At 37.3% G+C, this 27818-nt stretch overlaps 1 protein-coding gene across 1 annotated transcript in view; it reads left to right on the top strand.

The window, feature by feature from the left end:
* ACAP2 (ArfGAP with coiled-coil, ankyrin repeat and PH domains 2) overlaps window positions 1-27818 on the top strand; it is a 158493-nt gene that overhangs the window by 115669 nt on the left and 15006 nt on the right. The window contains exons 11-20 of the mRNA XM_062209903.1: window positions 1269-1320; window positions 3642-3742; window positions 4296-4401; window positions 11292-11500; window positions 12160-12229; window positions 22016-22107; window positions 23366-23550; window positions 24452-24544; window positions 25854-26041; window positions 26484-26593. Of these exons, the coding sequence (XP_062065887.1) occupies window positions 1269-1320; window positions 3642-3742; window positions 4296-4401; window positions 11292-11500; window positions 12160-12229; window positions 22016-22107; window positions 23366-23550; window positions 24452-24544; window positions 25854-26041; window positions 26484-26593 (1206 nt within the window). The remainder of the gene's footprint in view (window positions 1-1268; window positions 1321-3641; window positions 3743-4295; window positions 4402-11291; window positions 11501-12159; window positions 12230-22015; window positions 22108-23365; window positions 23551-24451; window positions 24545-25853; window positions 26042-26483; window positions 26594-27818) is intronic.

Genomic DNA, 27818 nt, shown 5'->3' on the forward strand with positions numbered 1-27818 from the left:
GGTTGCACCATTTTGTTTGTAGTTATTTCCTTTAACATTTCTAACCAACTATTCCCAAAGAAACCCAGATGTTCTTCCTTTTCTAGCTTACCTTTTGATGATTTGTATTTAGTGGCAAGGTACCTCCTGTTATCTGGATGCTTATTTAACTGTCTGTTTTAATGGTAAAGGTGATACCTTTTTAAGTTGCAAGAAAGAAAACCTAACAGTCTGTCTAATAAAAGGCTTAAAATTGAACATCTAATCATTTTCTCAGTGTTGGAGAATTAACTAAATTTTAAAAATAGAAATTCTAAATATATTTCAGATAATTTCTAGTGCTTTGTATTAGTATCAATGAAAAGGTAGAATCTCTATCCACTATAGATTAATAACTAATGTTTACAATAGTGATCATCTCACATAAAACTAATATTAAAATAATGACTCAAATTATTTTACCTTTCATGCTTGATGAGAAGTTTTGCTTCCTTTTATGAATGGCTTTTGGCTGTGATTTTTTTTTGTGAGTCTTTAGGTCTTTTGTTGTTTTAATAAATTAGAATCAGTAAATATTCTATACAGATATCTTAGATTTTACTTCTGGAGAAGATTGGTAGTAATATGCTTGCCTAGTAATTTACAGTAATGAATAGAGCCATATCAATAGCTGGGGGAATCATTTCTAGTAAGAACTTTAATTATTTTGTGTAGAAGAAGTATTGTACATGAAGTAAGGCCAAATTAAGTTGGACAGTATCTCATTTGATATCAATTATAAAATGATTAGTTTTCTGTTTTGTTTATCAGATTTTACCCTTGCCAGATTTTCAATGGAAAGTTTAAGATAAGTCATCATTTATTTCAGTGTTTTATTATATGCAAATAGATATTTTTATTTACAACAGAAATTTATTTCAACTTTATAATGAGCAATAATTTTCTGGGAGTATTTCAGTTATTTTTGAGAAACTTCAAAAAAGCATAGATTTGTACTTTAAAACAATTATTATTTGGTGATAGCATAAAGGATAACAGATTTTGTTGGGATATGAGTTTGTGGTATAAAATGAATCAAAATTTTCCTGGGTTGTGGTTTTAAAATTCCTCTTCTTTACTTTCAGTAGTTATCTCATACTGACACCAGTTTATATAAAGCAGAGCAAAATAGTGCACTTACCAAAACATATTACTATAAACTGATTTCCGGTGCTTTCCCAAATATTTTATTTCTAATAACAGAAGTAGATTATGCTTATGAAAACTTAATCTATTTTGGTTTTATTTAGACGCTGGTTTTCAATACAGAACAATCAGCTGGTTTACCAGAAAAAGTTTAAGGTAGGTTGTTTTGTGAAGGAATTAAGTAAAAACCTGGTGAGTCCCTATTTCAGTTGTCTGTCTTGGTAAACATTAAAACCCACAAATACTCATTTGTGTAGCATTACTGTAATTATTTTTGATTAGCATTATGTTTGGGTATAAATAAGAGGACTCTGAGTGATCCTTAAAACTGGAGTGATTTTTTTAAAATGTTATTTATTTATTTGAGAGGTAGAGTTACAGACAGTGAGAGGGAGAGACAGAGAGAAAGGTCTTCCTTCCTTCCATTGGTTCACTTCCCAGATGGCCGCAATGGCTAGAGCTGTGCCAATCTTGAGATGGATTTTTCTGTGTTCCAAGATAATTGCTTTTATTTCTTTGTTCAATCATGTGATAGGATAATATTATCATTCTATAGTAGAACTATTTTGAGGATTCCTTTTAGGAAATATCATCTTAGGGCCAAAGGTGATAGTATAAAAAGGTTAAAATTGACATTAATTAATATGTAATCTCATAATAACTTGACATCTCTAAATTTGTTCTTATATTTTGTTTGTTTATATATACACCGATACCCACACATATTTTATTGAAAGGCAGAGTTAAAGAGAGAGAGGGAGAGACAGAGAGAAACTTCCATCCGCTGGTTCTTTCCCCAAGTTGCTGCAATGGCCAGAGTTGGGCTGGCTGGAGCCAGGACCCAGGAACCAGGAACCAGGAGCTTCCTCCATGAGGGTGCAGGGGCCTAAGAACCTGCGCCATCCTCTGCTGTTTTTCCCAGGCACACTAGCAGGGAGTTAGATGGGAAGTAGAGCATCTGGGATGGCAGCTTAACCCACTATGCCACAACGCTGACCCTATTTGTTTTCTTGAATTTTTCATTTAAGATTGTTTATTTGAAAGGTAGGCAGAATTAACGAAAGAAAGATCTTCCATTTCCTGGTTTACTCCCCAGATGGCTACAACTGCTGGGGCTGGGCCAGACCCAAGCCAGGAGCCTGGAGTTAACTGGGTCACCCTGGTTGGTGTTAGAGACTTAAGCACTTGGGCCATTTTCCATTGCTTTCCCAGCTTTGGGATATATATATATGTATATATATATTTATATGTATATATAAGCTTTTTTTTGTAGGAAGCAGGATTGAAGTAGAGCATCTGGGACATGGAACCTGGCATCACAGGCCACAGCTTAACCTGTTGTGCCACTGTGCTGACCCCTTCAACCTTATTTTAAGTCTGAAGGATTTTTATTTAAAGGATGTTACTGGAATTACATGTTACTTGAAAATATTAAACATAGAACCAGAAAAAAGTATTAGTTAATTTATGATTTGCTTTTTATCTAGTTGGCATTTATGAATGGTATTCTGTGAACTGTGCATTTTAAATATCCACTTTACTCTTGAGATGACATATTATGAAATTTTTTTCCCTAGATTCTATGCAGGTTTGTTCCACCCAAGTCCTTTAATCTAGCTAACTGTTTCTTTTACTCTGATAAACGTGTTTTGAGTTTATATTTTTATTAAGTATTTAAAATTATAAAAACCTTGTATATTTCCCTATTTTATGAAATATTTATTTATAAGATTCTTAACTTTCTTTGTATTATTTAATACTTGATTCTTCACAGGCAGTTTTTTGGTAGTCAAATAGCATTTATTGTATGTGAGTGGGGACCAGGAAAGTAATGGGTATGAAAGAAAATGGAAAACACTGATCCTGAAGTTAACATTTATTGGCCATCTGCTAAGGACAAAATGTTGGATTAAGCTCTTTATATAAACTACTCCACTTAATCTGTATGCAATAATTTTATGAGGCAGATAAAATTAATTAACAAGACAGAATTACATTTATTAGTTATTTCTTTGTTAATATTGCTATCTACTGAAAATAAAATCTAAATCTTTAAATTTAGACCATTTATTTCAATGATATTTATTAGCATGTTACTATTGATGGTAGTATTTAAAACCCAAGTTGAAGAGCTGGCGTTGTGATGCAGTGAGTTAAGCCACTGCCTTCGATCCTGGCATCCCAATATTGGAGTGCCTGTTCAAGACCCTGCTGCTCTGCTTCTGATCCAGCTCCCTACTAATGTGCCTGGAAAACCAATGGAAGATGTCCAAGCACTTTGGTCCCTGCCAGCCACATGGTAGGCCCAGATGGAATTGCAGGCTTCTGGCTTCTGGCTGTCCCAGTCCTGGTTGTTGAAGCCATTTGGGAGAGGAGATTTCTTTCTCTTCCTGTTACTCTGCCTTTCAAGTAAATAAAATAAATCTTAAAAAATAACCAAAGTTAATGAATATGGAACATTTGTTTCCTTATTATAGGATAATCCCACTGTAGTAGTTGAAGATCTCAGGCTGTGCACTGTGAAACATTGTGAAGATATAGAAAGGCGATTCTGCTTTGAGGTGGTCTCTCCAACTAAGTAAGTGGTTCTGAAGAGTCTGGGAATTGATTTTGTTTCTATAATTTATCTTAAAGGATGTATAAAATAATTTTTTTCATTTGTGATTGTGCTAAAGATGATAAATGTATTTTTAAAAATAAATATCAATAATTAATAGTTAAAAGATGTCATAAATAAATATGTTACTGTATGTATCATATTCTTTAAATTCTTATAGGTAATAGGTTCATATGAAAGCTTTTTAGCAATTTGATTACAAAATGAAATATTTATTGTGAATTACTTTCATAACTGTCATTTCACATTTGTACCAAATAGAGAAATGCATGTTATTTTTATATGGTAAATGTAAGAGTTTTAAAATAAAAAAAATTATTAATGTGCAGGGATAAAGGATGCACCCTGGTTTCTTCATGAGTGTATTTTGTCATGAAGAATAAAATTTTCTTTCAGCAAAAATTATTTTTTTGCTAGAAAGTTATTAAATACTAAAGTGAACAAAAGTATAAAACCTACTCACTCATTTATGGTAATTTATTGTCTGAGAAAACTATATGTTATTTCTTTTTAGAAGTTGTATGCTCCAGGCAGATTCTGAAAAGCTACGCCAGGCATGGATTAAAGCTGTTCAGACCAGTATTGCTACTGCTTATAGAGAGAAGGGTGATGAATCAGAGGTTGGTAGATATATTATCAATATGAAATGATTTGTTGCCAAAAGTTTTTAATTTTAGTTGCAATATTATATGAATATTCTTTTTTATGGAAGAAAATTTTGTACTACAGAAATGAGTTTTATTTTTAAAATCTAGATTGAATTTATCTTTTATTTTACTTGTCATTTGTATTCCAATATATGAATATGTTTATTTTAATATATGAATGTATATCCCAGATTGGAATATAGTATTCTGATGTTAGTATTTTTCTAAGAGTATTTTACTATATCAGTTAAGAATAAAATAAATAATTTTCCAGAAAGCTATTTCAAATTAAAACTGAATGAAAAGCTTTTGAAAAGGAAAGCACATTATTGTCTCTTCATAGAAGTCTTCCTGGAAGAGGTAAGGTGAATATAGAATCACGATTAATAGTCTGGTTTCAGCTTTCCAGAGGTTACAAAACTTTTTGGGCAAGGCCATGAGGGAGTTTGATAAATGGGATTCAGCACTGATGGGTCATCTGGGACTATGGCACAGGTGTGATGATAGACAGGTGTTAGAAGTATGGTGAAGGGAATGGATTACTCTTTATAAATTGTATTTCAGACTCACTGTGGCCAACTGATAGCTCCTAGGAGTAGATCAAAGCAGAACTCTACCTGAGCAGGAAATTGGGGGATGACCTTGATCCAAGAATCAAGGCATGGAGTAGAAAGTGGGAATTCTATCAGTGGCCAAGTTTACCTAGGTATTGCTGGGTTCAAATGATGGAAAGATTGGCAGAGGAGAGTGTTGGTGAGGATAGCCCATAGAATGGAGTTTCCTCAGGAAACTAAAAATAGATCTACCATATGACCGAGCTGTCCCACTCCTAGGAATATATCCAGTGGAAGTGAAATCAACACATGATACCTGCACTCTCATGTTTTTAGTAGCTCAACTCACAGTAACTAAGATATGGAATCAACATAAATGACCATCAACTGATGACTAGATAAAGAAACCATAAATAAGAATAAAATCTTGACATTTGAAACAAAATGAATTCAACTAGAGATAATTATGCTTAGTGAGTGTGAGTTACAAAGAAAAAGGAAAGGTAAAGAGAGAGAGAGAATCTTCCATCCACTGGTTCACTCCCCCAATTGGCATAAATGGCTGGAGCTGCACTGATTGGAAACCAAGAGCCAGGAGCTTCTTTTGGGTCTCCTACGCTGGTTCAGGGGCCCAAGGACTTGGGCCATCTTCTACTGCTTTCCCAGGTCATAGCAGAGAGCCGGATCGGGAGTGGAGCAGCTGGGACTTGAACTGGCGCCCATATGGGATGCTGGCACTGCAGGCAATGGCTTTTTCCACTATGCCTCACTGATGGAATGTTTTTTAAGATTTATTTATTTCAAAGTCAGAGAGAGGAAAAGACACAGACAGAGAGAGAGAGGTCTTCCATCTGCTGGTTCACTCCCCAAATGGCCTCAATGGCTATGGCTGGGCCAGGCCGAAGCCAGGAGCCAGGAACTTCTTTTGGGTGTCCTGAAGACTTGGGTCATCCTCTGTTGCTTTACCAGGAGAAATTAGCAGGTTGCTAGATTTGAAGTGGAGCAGCTGGGACTTCAACTGGTGCCCTTATGGGATTCCAGTGCTGTAGATGGTGGCTTAACCCACTACACCACAGCACCGGCCCCCAAAAATCTGAATCTTAAAAAGAAAGCACTTATGAAAATTAATTAATAGTAAATTATATCTTTAAATTTTTCTGACCTTTGGTTTATAGATTTCTCATTTATTATTCTATTTATGATATCACAGAGTTTAGTGTCATAATTTTCTGCATCATAGGTATGCTGTTAACTAGTTTTGTTGAAGAATATGTGAAAAAGCCAAATATACTGGAAAAAATTATGTGATTAAATCTTTAATTTTCTAATAATTACTTATAATTTGGGGGGAATTCCTTCATCAGAAACTCCAGGCAGACTGTGAAGGGGAAGCAATTGAAGATCTGTCAGGAACAATGGCGAGTTTTCAGTACTATCTAAACAATTAATTAGAATCTTAAACTACAACAAACAAAACAAAACATCCTCATCAGTCTGGACCTTTTGTTCCTTAAGCCTACTAGCATAGCTTTTGGTCTGGGATTCCCTTACATAATCATTGTTGGATGTTGTTCTCTTTCCTGTATCTCATATCTTTCTCCTTGGCTTAAGAAAAATTGAAGTACTTCCTCCAGTAGCTTCCTGAAAAAACCTTAAGTACTTACCCAGTAGCTTCCTGAAAAATATTTGTGATTCTATGCATGTCTGAAAATGTGTTTATTCTGTCCTCACATTTGTTTGATAGTTTGGCTAGGTTGAATTTTTAGGTTAGAAATAATTATTCCTAAAATTAACAGCATTTCTTTCTTGTTTGTTTCCAGTGTTGCTGTTGGAGTTTTTCGTGTTACTCATCTTTTGTATTTCTTCTCTCCAATTTTCTCTGTTTTCTCTTTCTGGAATTTCTGGAATGGTATTGTGATTTTCTTATTTGTGTGAGTGTGTGTGTATTTTGGCTTTACTTTCTGGGAAATCTCGTCAGCTAATCTTCCAAATCTTTTATTGAATATTTCTATTCTGCTAACACAGATTGAATTTCCAAACATGCCTTTATGTTCACTGAATGTTGATACATTCATCTTTATTCATGGATGCGGTAGTTGCATCTGTGGCTCTTAACCTCGCACACTCTGATAATATAGGGAACTTTTAAAAATATCAGTGCTTAGATATAAAAATATCAGTGCTTAGATCCCCACCGCAGAAAAATTGTAAATGGAGTTTTGGGATACAGGCATCAGATTTTTAAAAAGCTTTCTAGCTGATTTCCATGAACAGCCATGGTTGAGAACCATTGTGTTAGAGGTTTTCTGTGGCTGTGTAGTAATGTATTCATGATTGTGATTAGAGACTCAAAACCTCTTAGAAAGCTTTGTGTGCATAGTTAGGACTTTGTTGACTGAGTTTTGCCTAATTCTGGAATATTTGTTGAGGAACAAACAAGGTCAAAAACTTTGGAGGCTTTTTGGCTGGTGTGATTTCCCAGAGAAGACTCACTGGTCTCTTGCATGGGGGTAAGGGAAGGGTTTAGAGCTCAGTGCTAAGTATCTCCTTATCTAGGATGTGTCCTAGTCCCTTTTCTGCTGCTATAACAGAACACCACAGACTGTGGGTAAATTATAATCATGGAAGTTTATTTGACCCATTTGAAAGGGTAGAAAGTCCTGGTGAGGTGTTCTTGTTGCTTCATAACATGGTAGAAAGGCAAGTAAGAACCTGCAAGAAAGAGTGAGAGGGAATAGAACTTTTTTTTTTTGAGTTGTTTTTTTTTTTTTTTTTTTTTTTGACAGGCAGAGTGGACAGTGAGAGAGAGAGAGACAGAGAGAAAGGTCTTCCTTTGCCATTGGTTCACCCTCCAATGTCCACTGTGGCCGGCGCACCACGCTGATCCGAAGGCAGGAGCCAGGTGCTTCTCCTGGTCTCCCATGCGGGTGCAGGGCCCAAGCACTTGGGCCATCCTCCACTGCACTCCCTGGCCACAGCAGAGAGCTGGCCTGGAAGAGGGGCAACCGGGATAGAATCCGGCGCCCCAACCGGGACTAGAACCCGGTGTGCCGGCTCCGCAAGGTGGAGGATTAGCCTGTTGAGCTACGGTGCCGGCTGAGGGAATAGAACTTAATAGCAAACCTTCTCTTATAATAACTAAGTCACCCCTCAGTAACACCCATTCCTAAGGGCTGAGCCCTCATGACCTATTCACCTCTTAAAGATCCCACCATAGTGTTAACAGAGGCAATTTTATTTCAGCGTGAGTTTTGGAGGGAACATTTAAATTGTAGCAGTTATGTATACACTCACTTAATCACCTGTTTTCTACCTTTCAGGCAAAACCTGTGCAGACTCACTATTTTACTTCTCTAGAGAATAAACTTCCAATCCTTTGTGTTTTTGTGTAGTCAGCAGTCTAATAGCATGGGGGCCCTGGCTGGGATCTGGCTGCTTCTTAAACTAGCATTTCTTCTATTTTCATGAATAAGTGTTGTGTTCAGTGCTGTATTTCTTGAGATGGCTGGAAACATTCAGCTTCTCGAATCTGGTGCAAAAACTTTAGTATATGGACAGAAGCTGAGAATTAACTTGATTTCTGTATTATTACACTGAAATTCTTTCTCTGAATGATAATTGCTTATAAGCTAGTTTACATTATGAAACATGTTCTAATAAAACAAATTATATTTCTATTTTTGTAACATTTAAAAAAACTAAAACTTACAGAGAAGTTCCAAGTGCAGTACAAATAATATTTCCCCTGAACCACTTGAGAGTAAGGTACCAGCTTGATGCCCCATGCATCATTGTTTTAATGAGTGTGTCTGTCCCACCATGTAACACATTCTTGGGTATTATCATGGTCCAGTTGTCAAAATCAAGAAATAAACATTAATATATCACTATGATTTAATTTCAAAATATCATTAAAGTTTTAACAGATGTTCTTAGTAATGGTTTTTACAGCAAAAATAGCCAGTCTGGAAGCATAGGTAGCATTTGGTTGTCATGTTTCTTAAATGTCCTTCAGTCAGGAATAGTTCCTCAGTCTTACCTTGACCTTATGCCTTGATAGTTAGGAAAATGACAGACTAGAGCACTCCTCAGCTTGCCTGATGTTTACTCGTGAGGTTATTCATCTTTGGCAGGAATGTTATATCAGTGATATTGTTGTGTCCTTCTAATTGCATTCTCTTACATGGCACACATTTTGATTTATACCATTGATGATGATGTCAATTTTTATTACTTGGTTAAGGTGATATCTTCCTAGACTTGTCTACCAAAGGTTATTTTAATCTTTGTTGGTAGCATGTATCTTGTAGGGGAAGTATTTTGAGACTATGTAAATATTATGTTCCTCATCCAATTTTAAAATTTAATTTATGACAAAATTTAGTTATGTTAGCATAAACTCCTACTTTATTCAAAGTGTTATAACCCATTATTATCGTTATTTAGCCACTAGAGCCCCTGTCTTGTGTATTCTTTTGATTTTTCCCTATTAATCTGAATATTTCCTTACTTCCTACATGATAAGATGTTTCAGGTTCATCTTGTGCTTTTTCTGCACTAGCCAATGAAATCATCCATTTCTCCATGAAGTGTCTTAGTTTCTTTTGGTGGAAAATGGTATTTAGAAACCAAGATAAGGTTTATAATGTACGTATATACACACACATACACATTTACATTTACATTTATATTTATCTACTTATATTGAAAACCATTTCTGTGCCTATTGGCATCTCCAGTTCCAGTCTGATAAACAGAATTCATTCTAGTTTCTCCTTTCCCATATAAATAACCTTATTCTCTACAGTGATAAATCTGGCTTCCATTTATCTTTAATATACTTACATGTATCCTACCTCTGTAGCTTTTGACCCATAGTCTTGACTGCCTAGCCCTACACTCAGGCTGATACCTCACACTAGGTTGTACTCTTAGAGTGCTCCCCCACTCCCCCCTTAGGCCTCCATTTCCTTGCTCTTCTGTCTCCCTGTGCAGACATCCTCTGTACCCTGCTTGGGATCCAGCAGCATGCTCAGGATTTCACTCGTCTATAGATAAGTTTCTCACCTGACTTCATTGTCTCTGGAATACCTTGTCTCCATACTTAAGCTTGCTAGACCCTACCTAGTGGCTGTTGAATTCGCTTTGATCACTTTGTTAGGAAAGGCAAGACAAGAGCCAAAAATATATTTTCTTTTTGTGTATATGAAGATTTATTTATTTGAAGGGCAGAAACAGAGACAGAGAGACAAAGAGAGACAGAGACAGACAGAGAGAGACAGAGACCTTCTACCTGCTCATTCACTCTCCAGATGGCTCTGATAATCAAGACTGGGCCTGCCTGAAGTCAAAAGCCAAGAACTCCAGCTGGGTCTCCAATGTAAGGGTAGCAGGAACTCATGTACTTAAGCCATCATCTGTTGCTTCTCAGGTGCAGTAGAAGTGGAGTAGTCGAGATTCAGCAGCACTCTGATATGGGATGTGGGGGTCTCAAGCAGTGGCTTAACCTTTTGTGCCATATACCCGTCTTCCAAATTATTTTTCTAATGATTCTGTACTAAACTGCTGTCTTATTAAAGTTAGAATGTTTTTATACCAGAAGACTTTTTTATAGGCTTATCTTTTATTGCTTGGGATTTGTGAACCATATCTTTGTATTTGATCATCATTTCTATGTGTACAGCAATGCTTATAAAATACTATTTCTTATTGGTATAGACTTCACTATACACTTAAAAATTAACTTTTTGCTTATTAGACATCTTTTGCTATTTTCCTGGTTTACCTAATAGCCCTTGAAACTTTAGACTTTGTGTTTTTTGATTCACTCTATAATTGTAATTAGGCAGTAGATATGTTCTTTAGTATTTAACCATATAGGACTGTACCTTTTCTAGTTATTCACTGCATTAATTAAAACAGCTTACTTATAATTCATTGGTAAAACAGTGTATAAAATAATAATATTTATTTTATTATTGAGTCTTGATAGTCTTTGATTTATTCCCTTTGGCTCCCATTCTGCATGATAGACTAGTATTTCCTTTCTTCTTTACCTTTCTATTTTGTTTATATATTCATTGTTTAATTTTTAATATATACATGTTTCTCCCTACAACACTAAAAATCCACTGATTTAGGAACCTGCATCTTTTCATCCTGGAATCTCCAGTGCCTGTAATAGTGCCCTGTTTTATGCCCAGGATAGGCCTTTAATTTATTGATTGGAAGCCTTTGTTTGGAGCATGTAATGTCCAACATTATATTACAATCTTTTTTTTAAAGAGCAATAATTCTTAATTCTTTTAGAAGCTGGATAAGAAATCATCTCCATCCACAGGAAGCCTAGATTCTGGAAATGAGTCAAAAGAGAAATTATTAAAAGGAGAAAGTGCACTGCAGCGGGTCCAGTGTATCCCTGGGAATGCGAGCTGTTGTGACTGTGGTCTGGCAGATCCACGGTGGGCCAGCATCAACTTAGGCATCACCTTGTGCATTGAGTGCTCTGGGATTCACAGGTGAGTATACCTGCTCAGAGTGAGAGACCGCTTTTGGATAAACATACGTTATTAATTATTATGTTCCATTTGTTAGAGGGTCTTTTTCACTTCTCTAATTTAACTATCATTTTGTATCTTTTGTGGATAAAGTTCTGGTTTGTAAAGTGCTTCTGAGAACTTTTGTGTACTAATTATTTTTTTTTTTAAAGATTTATTTATTTATTTGAAAGGCAGAGAGAAGGAGAGAGACAAAGAGAGAGAGACAGACAGAGATATCTTCCATCAATTGGTTGAATTCCTAAATAGCCACAATAGTCGGGGCTGGGCCAGTCCGAAGCCAGGAGCCAGGATCGTCTTCCGGGTCTCCCATGTTGGTGCAGGGGTCCAAGGACTTGGGCCATCTTCTGCTGCTTTCCCAGGTGTATTAGCAGGGAGCTGGATCAGAAGTGGAACTGTGGGGACTTGAATTGGTGCCCATATGAGATGGTGGCTTAACCTGTGCCACAGCTCTGGCTCCATGCACTATTCATTATTAATCAGATGATCATCCCTATTTAAATGTATATTGCAGGCTGTATGAGAACCCATTCCACTTTAAAATAGAAAAATAATTTGTATAAATATGCAAACTGTGCCTTGATAGTTTTATGTATTAATGCAGTTCTCTTTCCACTTAGGAGTCTTGGGGTTCATTTTTCAAAAGTGCGATCTTTAACTTTAGACACCTGGGAGCCTGAACTTTTAAAGGTAAAATAAACATTACATAAAAATATTTTGTATTTTCACATAAAAGTGAACAGTTTAAAAATTTATGAGTTTCTTATGCTGACAACGAGCTTCTTGTACTGGAAAACTTCTGAGACTGGAAAATTGGTGTTTTTAATAATAGATTTTTAAAATCGCTATGTTTATGTAGCATTGTTAGCTGCAAGGCAGTTTGTTCCTTAAGAAAATTAATGTCCCTAAATTTTTGTGATTTTTTTTCAAAAAATCAGATTCTGTGCCATCTTTTGTAATTAGATTCATATTAAAAATATAAGAGATAGGAGAGAACTTCTCCAGAAGATGAATTAATTTTGGTTCAAAATTATTTTGAAATCCATGTATAGTTTTTTTTTTTTTTTTTTTTTTTTTGGACAGGCAGAGTGGATAGTGAGAGAGAGAGACAGAGAGAAAGGTCTTCCTTTTTGCTGTTGGTTCACCTCCAATGGCCACTGCAGCCAGCGCATCTCGCTGATCCGAAGCCAGGAGCCAGGTGCTTCTCCTGGTCTCCCATGCGGGTGCAGGGCCCAAGGACTTGGGCCATCCTCCACTGCCTTCCTGGGCCATAGCAGAGAGCTGGCCTGGAAGAGGGGCAACTGGGATAGAATCCGGCGCCCCACCCGGGACTAGAACCCAGTGTGCTGGCGCTGCAAGGCGTAGGATTAGCCTGTTAAGCCACGGTGCCGGCCAAATCCATGTATAGTTTTTTTATGATATATATTTCCTTTTGATTCCATTTCTCCCTAAATTTTTTGAAGTACCTTCTTGTTGCTTTAGTAAGTGACATAATGGATTAGTATAGCATATTGGCACCATTGGGTTATTTTAGCATAGGACCATTTGCAAATTGACACTTGTCAGGATAGATGTCACCAAACCAGGCCTTTCTTTTCTCCTCTGTGTCTGAGGATTCATATCCATGGAAATATTTTTAATACTTTTAGATTATTAGTGGATTTCTGATAAGATTTATAGAATACCTTACAGTGAATTTATTTCTTGTCATATAGTTTACCATATTGTAGAAAGTAGAATAAGATTAGAGTATATTCTACATTTATTTCTATCAGAAAATGGTGTTTTTAATCTTCTTGTGTCTTTATTTCAATCTATAGATAAACTGGTACATTTGTCACTTAATGTAAAGTAAATTTACTTTATTGCGTCATTGAAATTTCTAAATGAAAGTGATGAATTGACTACTCAGCTAAAACCCTGTTTAGATAGATTCCATGAATTGTTGTGAACTCAAAGGGGAAGAACATAGGGGATGAGGGACAAAAATCTGATTCCTGCATTACCTTTGTGTGTAGATAAGAATTTGGTGGATTCAGATGAGAAATTTAGTTGAAGCACATTTTTTAAAAAGATTTATTTATTTTATTTTAAAGTCAGAGCTATACAGAGAGAGGAGAGGCAGAGAGAGAGAGAGAGACAAAGAGAGAGAGAGAGATGTCCCCCATATGATGGTCCACTCCCCAGCCAGCTGTGTCTATCCTAAGCCAGGAGCCAGGAGCTTCCTCTAGGTCTCCCACGTGGGTGCAGGGGCCCAAGGACCCGGGCCATCTTCCACTGCTCCCCCAGGCCACAGCAGAGAGCTGGATCGGAAGTAGAGCAGCCGGGTCCTGAACTAGAGCCCATATGGGATGTCGGCACCTCAGGTCAGGGTGTAACCCGCTGTGCCACAGCGCTGGCCCTGAAACACATCTTGGTATCTTAAAAAAATGACTGAAACTTTTAAACCAAATATTTGGAAATACTTTATTTTTTTTTTAATTTATTTATTTTTTTAATTTTTGACAGGCAGAGTGGACAGTGAGAGAGAGAGAGAAAGGTCTTCCTTTTGCCGTTGGTTCACCCTCCAATGGCCGCTGCGGCCAGCGCACCACGCTGATCCGATGGCAGGAGCCAAGTGCTTCTCCTGGTCTCCCATGGGGTGCAGGGCCCAAGGACTTGGGCCATCCTCCACTGCCTTCCTGGGCCACAGCAGAGAGCTGGCCTGGAAGAGGGGCAACCGGGACAGAATCCGGTGCCCCGACCGGGACTAGAACCCGGTGTGCTGGCACCGCTAGGCAGAGGATTAGCCTGTTGAGCCACAGTGCCGGCTTGGAAATACTTTTAAACAAATTATAAAGAGAAAATGGTTTACATCATTTTGACTTGTTGAAGAGAACTTGTCTGACTATAGGCTTCTTTGTTTTCAATTAATTCACCAGATGAGAATCCTAAATAGCACTGTGCTATCCACATTGGAGGGATAGAAAACTATTAGAAGATGGTTCCAGATAGTTAAGAAGCTTTCAGTCATGTTGAGGGAGTAAATGCAAATGTAAAAAAAAGAGTTAGATAACAGCTGTAAGCACCTAATGATCTTTTTTTTTTTTTTTTTTTAAGATTTTTTTTATTTATTAGAGTTAGAGAGATGGAGACAGAGAGAGAGGTCTTCCATCTGCTGGTTCACTCCCCAGATGGCCAGAACAAGCAGAGCTGCTCAATCCGAAGCCAGGAGTCAGGAGCTTTTTCTGGGTCTCCCATGCAGGTGCAGGGGCCCAAGGACTTGCACCATCTTCTACTGCTTTCCCAGGCCAAAGCAGAGAGCTGGATTGGAAGAGGAGCAGCTGGGACAGGAACCGGCACTCATGGGATGCCGGCGTTTCAGGCCAGGGCTTTAAACTGCTGTGCCACAGCACTGGCCCCAGCACCTAATAATCTTAGTTCAAACTCTTGATTCTAGCTTTGTGCTAATGTACACTCTGGGAAGGCAGCAGGTGATGGCTCAAGTAGTTGGTCCCCTGCCACCTCTGTGGGAGACCTGGATGGAATTCCTGGCTCCTGACTTTCTCCTGGCCCAGTCTCAGCTATTGTGGGCATTGGGGGAGTGAGCCAGCAGACTAGAGTTTCTCTTTTTCTGCCTCTTAAATAAATAAATAAACAAACAAACTGATGAGAGAATGATTAGTGTAGAGGGTTCTAAGAAATGAAGTTGTTTGAGTCAGGACTTTCTAGAGGAGAGTGGAATTAATCCGTCAAGTGGATGAGACAGTTGTAGAGCTTCAAAAAAATAAAATTTACATTGTAAAAAAAAAACCTGAAAATAGGGCAATAAATAGAATCTTAAGAAAATTCCTTGGAAACATATGAAAGATGGGCTAGAGTGCCAAATACCAAAATTAGGTTTCCATTGGTAATTCTTTATTCTAGAATTTAAGGGGAGGAAAGAGGGAAATCTTTCTGTTCGGGCAAGTATGTTTAGGAACAAAGAATAATTTGATACAGTTAAGGCAAGTTTTATAAGCCTTTAATTATTTTTTAATTAAAATAACATGTATTAAAGACAAGCTTAAGGTAACAGGCACACAAAAGGAAAACTACCTCAAAACAATAACAGCCATCTTCTCCCTAAGTTAACTGTTCTTATTTTGTCAGATATTCTTCCCAACTTTACTGTCTCTAATATCTTTTTTTTTTAAGTTTTGTTTTGTTTTTCTTTTTTGTACAGGCAGAGTGGACAGTGAGAGAGAGAGAGAGACAGAGAGAAAGGTCTTCCTTTACCGTTGGTTCACCCTCCTTTGGCCACTGTGGCTGGTGCACTGCACTGATCCGAAGCCAGGAGCCAGGTGTTTCTCCTGGTCTCCCATGCGGGTGCAGGGCCCAAGGACTTGGGCCATCCTCCACTGCGCTCCCGGGCCATAGCCGAGTTGCTGGACTGGAAGAGGGGCAACCGGGACAGAATCCAGTGCCCCGACTGGGACTAGAACCCGATGTGCCGGCGCCGCAGGTGGAGGATTAGCCTAGTGAGCCGCGGTGCCGGCCTGTTTAATAATATCTTAAAAATTTTTAAATTATAGTAGTATACAAAATTAAAATTTTGGAAAATAGAGAATTCTCAATAAGTTTTACTTTATAGAATTGACTTTTAAGTGAAATTCCCTCATTTTATAAAATTCTTAATTTTATTTAAGGTATACAAATTTCATGGATTTCATATATACAGATTTAGGAATGTAGTGATATGTGGATATCCAGTTCTCCCAGCACCATTTGTTGAAGAGACTATCCTTTCTCCAGGGATTAATTTGAGCTCCTTTGACAAAGATTTAGTTGGTTTTAAATATGCACAGTGATTTCTGGAGTTTCTGTTCTCTTCCCTTGGACTACATGTCTATTTTTGTGCCAGTACCAGGCTGTTTTGATTGTAACTGCCCTGTAGTATGTTTTGAAATCTGGTATTGTGATGCCTCTGGCTTTATTTTTTTTTTTTTTATAAGATTGCTTTAGCTATTCCAGGGTCTCTTGTGTTTTCATATGAGTTTTAACATCATTTTTCTAGATCCGAGAAGAATGTCATTAATATTTTGATTGGGATTGCATTGTATCTGTAAATTGCTTTCTGTAGTATGGATATTTTAATGATATTGATCATTCCAATCCATGAACATGGAAGATTTTTCCATTTTTTTCACGTATTCTATTTTTTTCTTTAATGTTTTGTAATTTTCATCGTAGAGATCTTTCACCTCTTATGTTAAATGTATTGCAAGATATTTAATTTTTCTGTAGTTATTGTGAAAGTGATTGATCATAGAAGTTCTTTCTCAGCCATGGCAGTTAAATGTATTCCAAGGTATTTAATTTTTCTGTAGCTATTGTGAATGTGGTTGATCTTAGCAGTTCTTTCTCAGCCATGGCATTTTCTGTGTATACAAAGGCTATTCACTTTTGTATGTTAATTTTATATCCTGCCACTTTACCAAACTCTTCTATGAGTCCCAATAATCTCTTTGTGGAGTCTTTTGGATGCCCTATATATACAATCATGTCATCTGCAAATAGAGATAATTTGACTTCTTCCTTTCCAATTTATATCTGTTTGATTTCCTTTTCTTGCCTAATGGCTCTGGCTAAAACTTCTAGGACTGTATTGAATAGCAGTGGTGAAAGTGGGCATCCCAGTCTGGTTCTGGTTCTTAATGGAAATGCTTCCAACTTTTCCCCATTCAGTAAGATGATGGCTGTGAATTTGTCATAAATTGCCTTGTTTGTGTGCTTAAGAATTTCTTCATGAAACAATGTTGTATTTTATCAAATGCTTTCTCTGCATCTATTGAGATGATAATATGGTATTTATTCTTCAGTTCGTTAATGTGAGGTGTAACATTTATTGATTTGTGAATGTTGAACCATCCCAGCATACCAGGGATAAATTATCCCACTTGGTCTGGTGAATGATCTTCATGATGTCTTGTTGGATTTGATTAGCTAGTATTTTATTGAGGATTTTTGCATCTGTGTTCATTTGGGTTATTGGTCTACAGTTCTCTTTTTCTGGTTTAGGAATTAAGGTGATGCTGACCTCATGGAAAGAGTTTGGGGGATTCTCTTCCTTTCAGCTGTTTTGAATAGCTTGAGAAGAATTGGAATTAGCTCTTTAAAAGTGTTAGAATTCAGCAGTGAAACCATCCAGGCCTGGGCTATTCTTTGTTGGGATGGTCTTTATTACTAATTCAGTCGCCATCTTTGTTATTGACCTGTTTAGGTTTTCTCTGTCTTAATGACTCAATTTTGGTAGATTGTTATGTGTCCAAGAATTGATCCATTTTTCTTCTAAATTTCCCAATTTGTTGGCATATAGCTCTTTGTAGTAATTCCTGATGTTTCTTTTTATTTCTATGCTATCTGTTGTTACATTTTCTTTTTCATCTCTGATTTTATTGATTTGCATCTTCTTTTTTTTGGGTTAATTATAACAATGGTGTATTAATTTTGTTTATTCTTTCAAAAAATAGCTCTTTTTTGCTTTTAATTTTATTTCTTCTCTAATTTTAATGATTTCTCTCCTTCTACTAATTTTGGGTTTGGTTTGTTGTTTTTCTAGGTCCTTGAGATGCATTGATAGCTCATTTATTTGATGCCTTTCCAGTTTCTTTAAGTTGGCATCAATTTCTATAAACTTCTCTCTTAACAGTGCTTTTGCTGTATCCCATAAGTTTTGATATGTTGTATTGTCATCTTGATTCATTTTCAGAAATTTTTTGATTTCCCTTTTTTTAAACATTTTGTTTATTTTTTTGAGAGGTAGAGTTACAGACAGAGAGAGAGAGAAGTCTTCCTTCTGTTGGTTCACCCCACAGATGGCCACAACAGCTGGAGCTGCGCTGATCTGAAGCCAGGAACTAGGAGCTTCTTCTTGCTATCCATGTGTGTGCGGGGGCCCAAGCACTTGGGCCATCTTCTGCTTTCCCAGGCCATAGCAGAGAGCTGGATTGGAAGAGGGGCAACCAGGACTTGAACCAGTGCCCATATGGGATGCTGGCGCCATGGGTGGAGGATTAACCTACTGTGCCATGGCGCTGGCCCCTCCTTTTTGATTTCTACTATGACTCACTGTTCATTGAGGAGCATGTTGTTCTGTCTTCAAGTGTTTGTATATGTTCTAGAGATTCTTTCTTTTCTCTCTCTCTCTCTCTCTCTCTTTTTTTTTTTTAAGATTGATTTATTTTAAGGCAGACAGAGGGAGAGACACAGAGAGAGATCCTTCATCTGCTGGTTTACTCTCCAAATGGCTGCAATGGCCAGAGCTGAGCCAATCCGAAGCCAGGAACTATAAGCTTCTTCCAGGCCTCCCTCATGGGTGCAGGGGCCCAAGCTCTTGTGCCATCCTCCACTGCTTTCCCATGCCATAAGCAGAAAGCTGGATAGGAAAAGGAACAGCCAGGACTCACTCACTGGTGCTCATATGGGTTGCTGGTGCCACAGGCAGAGGCTTAGCCTACTATGCCACAGAGCTGGCTCCTCTAGAGATTCTTTTTTTTTTTTTTTTTTTTTTTTTTAACAGGCAGAGTGGATAGTGAGAGAGAGAGAGACAGAGAGAAAGATCTTCCTTTTGCCATTGGTTCACCCTCCAATGGCCGCCGCGGCCAGCGCGCTGCAGCCGGCGCATTGCGCTGATCTGAAGCCAGGATCCAGATGCTTCTCCTGGTCTCCCATGTGGGTACGGGGCCCAAGTACTTGGGCCATCCTCCACTGCACTCCCGGGCCATAACAGAGAGCTGGCCTGGAAGAAGGACAACCGGGACAGAATCTGGTGCCCCGACTGGGACTAGAACCTGGTGTGCCGGTGCCATAGGTGGATGATTAGCCTACTGAGCTGTGGTACCAGCCTAGAGATTCTTGAGTTGCTAATTACCAGCTTCATTCCGTTGTGGTCAGAAAAAATGCATTGTATGATTTTAGAAATTTTAAACACTGTTATATGTGAATTTATTTGGTTTGTAGTATAAAATGTGTGCCTAACTCCTAATAGTTTTTCTATTTTATCATTGATTTTAAGAGTGATAGAGAGGGAGAGACACAGAGAGATCTTCTATCTACTAGTTCACTCCCCAGATGACCACAGTGGTCCAGTTGGGCCACACCAAAACCAGGAGCCAGGAATTCCATCTAGTCTTTCATGTGGGTGGCTGGGGTCCACATTCTTGGGCCATCTTCTTTTTTAAAAAAAATTTTTTTAAAATATTTATTTTATTTATTTGAAAGACAGAGTTACACAGAGAGGGGGAGACAGAGAGAGAGGAATTTCATCTGCTGATTCACTCCCCAGATGGCCACAATGAGGGGAGCTGCACCAATCTGAAGCCAGGGGCCAGGAGCCTCTTCCAGGTCTCCCATGCTGGTGCAGGGGCCCAAGGACTTGGGCCATCTTCTACTGCTTTCCCAGACCATAGCAGAGAGCTGGATTGGAAGTGGAGCAGCCCGGACTAGAACTGGCACCTGTATAGGATGCCGGCGCTTTAGGCTGGGACTTTAACCTGCTGTGCCATAGTGCCGGCTCCTTCTTCTTTTTTTTAAATAGATTTATTTTATTTATTTGAAAGAAAGAGAGGGAGAGACAGAGAAATTCCATCCAACTGGCCAGGCCAAAGCTAGAAGCCTGCAACTCCATCACCCATGTGAGTGTCAGGGGCCCAAGTACTTGAGCCGTCTTCTGCTGTTTTCCCAGGCTCATTAGCAAGAAGCTGGATTGGAAGTGGAGCAGCTGGGATTCAAATTGGCACTCAATGTTGGCATCCCACTTTTTCTCCCATCCATGTATTTACCAGGCCTGACCCTTCTTTGTGGGACATCCCCCTTTTTCTATATCTTAACTAACTTTCCTATCTTTTCCCATGACTATATTATTTAGTTCTTGCTCTACATTAAATTTTTCCAGGTAGGGTTAATTTTTGTTACTTATTCTCATCCACTGATGTATGTGTTTTCTTACAGTACCACTGCAGATTTTTTTTTTAAAGATTTATTTATTTATTTGAAAGAACTACATAGAGAAGGAGAAGCAGAGAGAGAGAGAGAGGTCTTCCATCTGATGGTCACTCCTCAACTGGCTACAATAGCTGAAGCTGTGCTGATTCGAAGCCAGGAGTCTGGAGCTTCCTCCAGATCTTCCTATGTGGGTACAGGGGCCCAAGAACTTGGGCCACCTTCTATACTGCTTTCCCAGGCCATCGCAGAGAGCTGGATGGGAAGTAGAGCAGCTGGGACTCAAACCAGCGCCCATATGGGATGTTGGCACTGCAGTTGGCAGCTTTACTCGCCACGACACAGCTCTGACCCTATCACTGCCAATTTTTAAAAGGCTATTGTATAAAAATTAGTATCTTTAAAAAATATGGTATCTCAAACTGGCAATAATAATTTTGCAAGAAATGAGATGGCACATAAAAAATTCATAAGAGGGTAACTGGGCTGTGGGGTCAACGAGAGAAACAGAGAGTAATACAAGAGTGATGTAATGGAAGTAATGGATCCCAACAGGGCTTTGTGAGTAAGGAAAAGGAAGAAAGGAATCATTCTCTCCTTCCTGCTGGGTGTACACTGTCAGAGTGCCCTGCTCAGACTTTATTTCTGTTCTTGAGTCCAGATAGCTTTCTCATCTCAGGCTGACCCATTCTCTCCCACCATCTCACATGTCCCATCATTAACCTCTATATTCTGCAACTTCCACATATGTCATTTTACCCAGCCATGATTTTTCAGGGAAATGGTTAGGGTGATCTCTATCTTGGCATAGTTTGATCTAGTGGTTAATCCTGGAATTGAGCACAACTGGAAGTGGTAAGATTGGATAAGAGGCTACAGATGTAATGTAATCTTTTAGTAAGGTAAGGAAAGCTCAAACAATTAAAGAGATGAATGAACCAGGCAGAAAGGAAAATCTAAAAGATTTTGGAACATATAACTAATTTGAAGATAGAATTTAAGGAGATGGAAAAGTCCAAAAATAGTTCCAATAAAGTTGTTAAGCCTGATGGATTTGAATAGTTTTAGGAAGTGGAAGTAAGGGAAAAAAAAAAAAAAGAAATGATATTTAGTTTTTAACATCATAAAACTGGCTACTACCTGTTATACCTTAACTTTATGAATAATGCTTTATTGTCATATTTCTTGCCCTACAGTGAATATACAGATACAATAGTTGTGATATATAGATAGATTTACACACACACACACACACACTACATATATGTTTGTCTATATCTAGGCAGCTAGAATCAGAAAGGGGTGGTAATGTTCTAGGGGAGCAATTCTGGTGAAAAATGGCAATAATATTTTCAGTCTTTGTCTCCTTTTGTTTTAAAGTTAACCTTCTTTTTGGAATGAACAATTGTAGAATATTCAGGGGAATTAGATGTACTGCCTTTAAGTATTTTTAGATTTTAGCTTATTTTAAGTACTTTTAATTTATGGCTTATTTTTCTATTTCCTGCCAAACAGCTAATGTGTGAGTTGGGGAATGATGTTATAAACAGAGTTTATGAAGCTAACGTGGAAAAAATGGGAATAAAGAAGCCACAACCAGGACAAAGGTATTGTTTCTGTTTCCTTAATGTGACACTTTTTCTGTTTTGTTTTTTTCTAATAAAAAATACAGCTATGGTTTTATTTCACCATAATTGATACATAGCATTTAGACAGAATTTGTAGAAACAGTCATTACTGCTTCTGTTCAAATGTGGCTATCACTTCTTGGGTATGTTAAATAGATAATTAAATTTTATTAAGCTGATGAATCAGTTATAGTCTCTGGATGAGAGAATCTTAAAATTTAAGGGTCTAGAATGTAAAAGCTCTCAGCAGTGAAAGTAGACCTAAGTTCTATTACTAACAGGTGTTCAGAAATACTCTTTTCATTAATGTCTTCAATGATCAAATTTCTTCTATCTACAGTGAATCATTTTACATTGTTTGACTTAGTTCATCAGATATTTGAAAGTATCTCTGGTAGGGGATAGTGCTTAGTTGCTGTTTGAAATTATACTTTCAGTTCTATATAAGGAAGCTCATTGAACAAAGTGACTAAGGATCATTGCCTTCAAGTCATAATTTTTGTTACTAATGCTGTTTTTAATCATTTTGATTACTTTTGGCATTAGAATTTAGTTGTCACAATCCTATGTTGAGATTTTAAGGTTAACTGCTCTTTAAACCAGTATCATCTAAACTAGGATATTAATTATTTGCTAAAGCATGACTCTTGAGTTATTTCAGACCTTGGAATATCCTGTATCAGCTTTTTAAAAGGATAAAAGTAAGAAAAAGTACAGAGCAGGCTTGGTGTTTTATTATGGTTATTGCACAGATCAAAAACTTAAATGATATCCTCCTCCTTCTGCCTTAAATTAGGAATGTTGTATTGTTTTAAAGTAGCTGCTTTATAAAAATTATGGTAACCACTGATGATAGTTCAGTACATGAAATTATTTCTTAGAGTAAAAATGAAATTAATTTCTATGAATTTGGATAATTTTCCTGATACTGATTTTCATTCCTCAAAAAGCATGAGGGAGTATTTGTAAAAATGAATGAACACAGGCGCTAAAAGAATGAACAGTTACCGTGTTAGTACTTATGGGTTTTCAGTTAGCTTATTTTTTGTGTTTTGCTTGAATGTGAAATGATAGCTCACTAAATATTTGGAAGGAAAGCATATTTAACATCAGCTTCATTAGTATTGTATTCAGTGACTTTATTTTAAAGTATTCCATGTATAATGACTTCTTTTTAGTTATTAGTAGTTATGCTAAGGGATTAAGCAGAATATGATGACATTTTTATGTATACCAGACAGGAGAAAGAGGCATATATCAAAGCAAAATATGTGGAAAGGAAATTTGTGGATAAATATTCTGTATCATCATCACCTCCTGAGCAGGAAAAAAAGGTTGTCTCCAAAGATAGCGAAGAAAAGAGGCTGAGCATTCCTAAACTTGGGCCAGGCGACCAAGTTAGAACATCCACCCAAAGTTCAGGTATTATAACTCCCTTGGTGTGTAGATAAAGATGTCCTTAAACTGAAATCACTTCATAATCTCTGAATTAGTAGCTGCTATAAGCATTTTTAAATGCTAAAATCGTGTCTTCTTCTCCATATTCTAAGGAAAAACTGAATTTTTATGCCTTTAAAACAGTTAAATTTAAATAATGCCATGATAATTCACACTTCTAGGTAATGTGTATATTCTAAGGAGTAAAACTGCCTAAAATGCAAGCAGAGATGTTAATTATAAATCTATCATGCTAAAAGCCCTAAGTATCTGATTAATTACCTGATTTCCTTCCTATTTTTCCTCCTAAATTTTTCCCAGTAACGTATTTTCCTGCCCTTTTCCCTTCTTACGGCCTGCTCTGTGCTTTGCTAACTTGCATGTCCCCAGTGGTTGCTGTAAATAGCGACGAGGCCAGGCGGGAGTCTCTGTTCTGTCCTGATGAGCTAGATTCACTCTTCTCCTACTTTGATACTTCTTCAAAACTGCGTAGTAGTAAGTACTACTCTTGTGGAGCATTCCAAGTCTGTGCCAGTGGTCATTGTGCGGTGTGGCCATCTCTTTAGCTGTTTCCCATTGTCTCAGAATTACACATTTCTTATTGTCATGCAGTCAGCCAAGCTCGTCACTATCCCTGACATTTTATGGGATAACGAGAGGTGTTGCAACTCTGAAAATAAATTCGTTCATTTTTAGACTTTGTGATTGACTTATATTTTGATAAGCTAAGTGTGCAAAAGGATTAAGATAGTACTAAATGTATTCTGTTGGTGGTGCAGAGTTCATGTTTATGTGTAAAAGCTCATTTTAAATCCTTGTTGCTTGTGGGAGACTGTTTTCTAAATGGTCTGAACTTTAATCACCAGCTGATTTTTCTTTAAAACAGTTAAAAGTAATGACAGTGGAATCCAGCAGAGCTCTGATGATGGAAGAGAATCTTTACCCTCCACAGTGTCAGCCAATAGTTTATATGAGCCTGGTGAGTTTTTATGAAATTCAGTGTTAATTGGTATTATTGGGGAACATGCATGTGGTAAATGCCTAGTTTTGATTAAGTAGTTTCTATAGGAAGTGGTTAGTCTTTTTGGAATGTATTGTTAACTGAGAAGGTAGCAATTTTCTTTTTCATGTTTGAAAGTTTTTTTTCCTAGTTTTACATTCTTTAAGCCTCATGGTATGTGCTCAAAGTGCTGTGCCAGTAGCTTAGTGTAATTGTTAAACCACATGAACTCTACCTCTTTACTATTCCTTATCCTTCCATTTAGCCATCTTTTTTTTTTTTTTAATCAGGAGAAAGAGATCAGAAACTCCATTCCTATTAGTTTTTTTTTTTTAACCTGTGCTTTATGCTTTACATTCTTTCCTTCATAATTTAAGTGATTGATCTTATAGAATGTTCAAGAGAATAAGCATTCTTCAAATTATCTGACTGGTGCAAATTGTGATGGTTTTGAATCACCCTAGGAATGAAGTGAGGTTTGATCTAGTAGTAAAATTTCTTTTTTTTTTAAAGATAGATTTATTTATTTGCAAGTCAGAGTTACACAGAGAGAAGAGAGGCAGAGAGAGGTCGAGAGAGAGAGGTCTTCCATCTGATGGTTCACTCCCAACTGGCTGCAACGGCCGGAGGTGTGCCAATCTGAAGCCAGGAGCTTCTTCCAAGTCTTCCATGCGGGTGCAGAGGGCCAAGGACTTGGACCATCTTCTACTGCTTTCTCAGGCCACAGCAGAGAACTGGGTTGGAAGTGGAGCAGCTGGGTCTCAAACCGGGCCCATATGGGATGCCGGCGCTTCAGGCCAGGGTGTTAACCTGCTGCACCACAGCGCCGACCCCTGGTAGTAAAATTTCTTTAGGAATTCTAGCTCCCTCTTATGTCGAAGCTTTTAGTAATATACCCTATTTTTAATCCATTGGATACTGGCCAAGATGACAAGGGTCTGACATGCCAGTTGATGTCTTTTTTTAAAAAAGTTGAATGTTTAGGAAATGAATATTCTATAGCTAGTAAGATGTCTGTGTGACAGTCAAATTAGGATAGTTTAATGGTTTCTTATGTCACAGTTTTCACATTGTGGTTTTAGTTCATTTTTTAAAATACACTGAAGATTTACCATCTTAGCCATTTTGAAGCATGCAGTTCAGTGGCATTTAAATACATTCATGTTGTTTGCCTACATATATCCATAGGACTCTTTTCATCCTGCAGAACTGTGTACTTATTAGACAGTACCTACCATCCCCTCACCAAGAGCCCACTTTTGTTGTTGTATTTGTGTTTGCATTACAGAAGGAGAAAGGCAAGATTCTTCTGTGTTTCTCGATTCTAAACATCTTAATCCAGGACTTCAACTCTACAGGGCTTCATATGAAAAAAATCTGCCAAAAATGGCTGAGGCTTTGGCTCATGGTGCAGATGTGAACTGGGCTAATTCAGAGGAAAACAAAGCAACACCACTTATTCAGGCTGTATTAGGGGTATGAATTCTTACTTGGAGCTTTTTGGTGGTGGTGAAACATTAAAAAAACAGTTCAAGATGGTTTTAGCGTTTTTTAAAATTTGTATTAATAGATGGATTAGAAAACAGAAGAAGCCTCTGTGGGGCTGGTAATGATATCTGGGAATCACTTGATTGGTTCAGCTTTTTTTTTTTAAGTAGAAGAAAAATCTGATAATGAAAGTAGTAGTGTGTTTTGTTGGATCACAAACTGCAAATGACTTCTTACTAGAAATAGTCCTTAGGAAGAAAATAAAACAATTTATCATTTCTGTGCTTTTCCTGGGAGTTATTTTTTTGGGGGGGAAGGGAGAATGAAATAGAAATGCTATTTGACTAACATAAATAAAACTGTACTGCTTTTAAATAGAAATGTATTGTTGTTTCTTTTTGTACATTGTTGCCCTCCTTTTTCCTTTAAGGGCTCTTTGGTGACATGTGAGTTCCTTCTACAGAATGGTGCTAATGTGAACCAAAGAGATGTTCAAGGGCGGGGACCACTGCACCATGCCACCGTCTTAGGGCATACAGGGTAAATAGATTGCTTAAATAATTAAATAGATTTTATTTGAAAATTATTTTGAAATAGTAGTTAGCTTTTTCTGAGGTTAAGGTCATTTGCTAGTTTGTAAAGAAGTACATTCATGTGACTTTACTAGTATGATAGAATTTGAACATTAAAGACTCTTGTTCAGAAAAAACCTGTGGTTGACACAAGCATTTAGCCTAGGGTTAACACAGTGCTTGGGATGCCTGTGTCCTGTATCAGAGTACCTCGATTTGAGTCCTGACACTGCTCCTGATTCTGTCCTAATATGTACCCTAGAAGTCAGCTTATGATGGCTGATGGTTCAAGTAGTTGTGTTCCTGACACGCAATGGAAGACCTGGATTGAGTTCCTGGTGCCAGGCTTCCATCGGGCCAGGCTGGCCCTATGCCATCCTTTATGGGCATTTGGGGAGTGAACAAGCAGATAGGAACTGTCTGTCTGCTCTGTCTCTTAAATAAACTAAATAAAAAAATTTTAAAAAGCCATTGTTAGCTTTTAGATTTTGTACTGCATCACTTACCTAACTTAACTAGATTATTTTAAGTAGGTCAGGTGTAATACCTCCTCCGTGACTGAAATTGTAATGATTTTGTCAGACTTCTTTCTGTGTGTATATTTATAAATGTACACATACATTACATTAACTACATAGCACATACACACAGCCTGTCTTGGGAGATCTTCGTAACTTTGGAATCACTAGTTTTTCCCTAGGGTTGCTAAAGTCAAATTATAAATGAAATTCTTAGTTTGGATATTGATATTATGGCGTTTGGAGCAATATTAAGACTCATAGAACAATAAAATCATGAAAATGGTCTTTCTCTTAGTAAGTATAAATAAAATAAATCTTGATTTTATATAAAAAGTTTATCATAGCCGACTTTTTAAATGAAACACCTCAGGGTACCCAACATAATTGGTTTTTCTTTTTTAAATTTATTTTTTAGTGTCTTCAGCTTTTAGTATAGCTTATTTCCCTCTATCATCAGTGGGATTCAATTCAATAACTCCATCATAAAAATTTTCTATACTTCTCTAAGTATTTAACCTAGTCTTTGTATTTTTCTTCTAAAATTATCATAATTCTTCCTATTTTGTAGACCCCATTTGCCCATTTTTTCAGAAGTGTATAAATATATATGTTTAAATGTTTATTTATTTTATTTGAGATATAGGGAGACAGAGAGAGGGAGAGGGAGAAGGA

The sequence above is a fragment of the Lepus europaeus genome, chromosome 2, assembly GCF_033115175.1.
Source record: "Lepus europaeus isolate LE1 chromosome 2, mLepTim1.pri, whole genome shotgun sequence".
Taxonomy (NCBI): domain Eukaryota; kingdom Metazoa; phylum Chordata; class Mammalia; order Lagomorpha; family Leporidae; genus Lepus; species Lepus europaeus.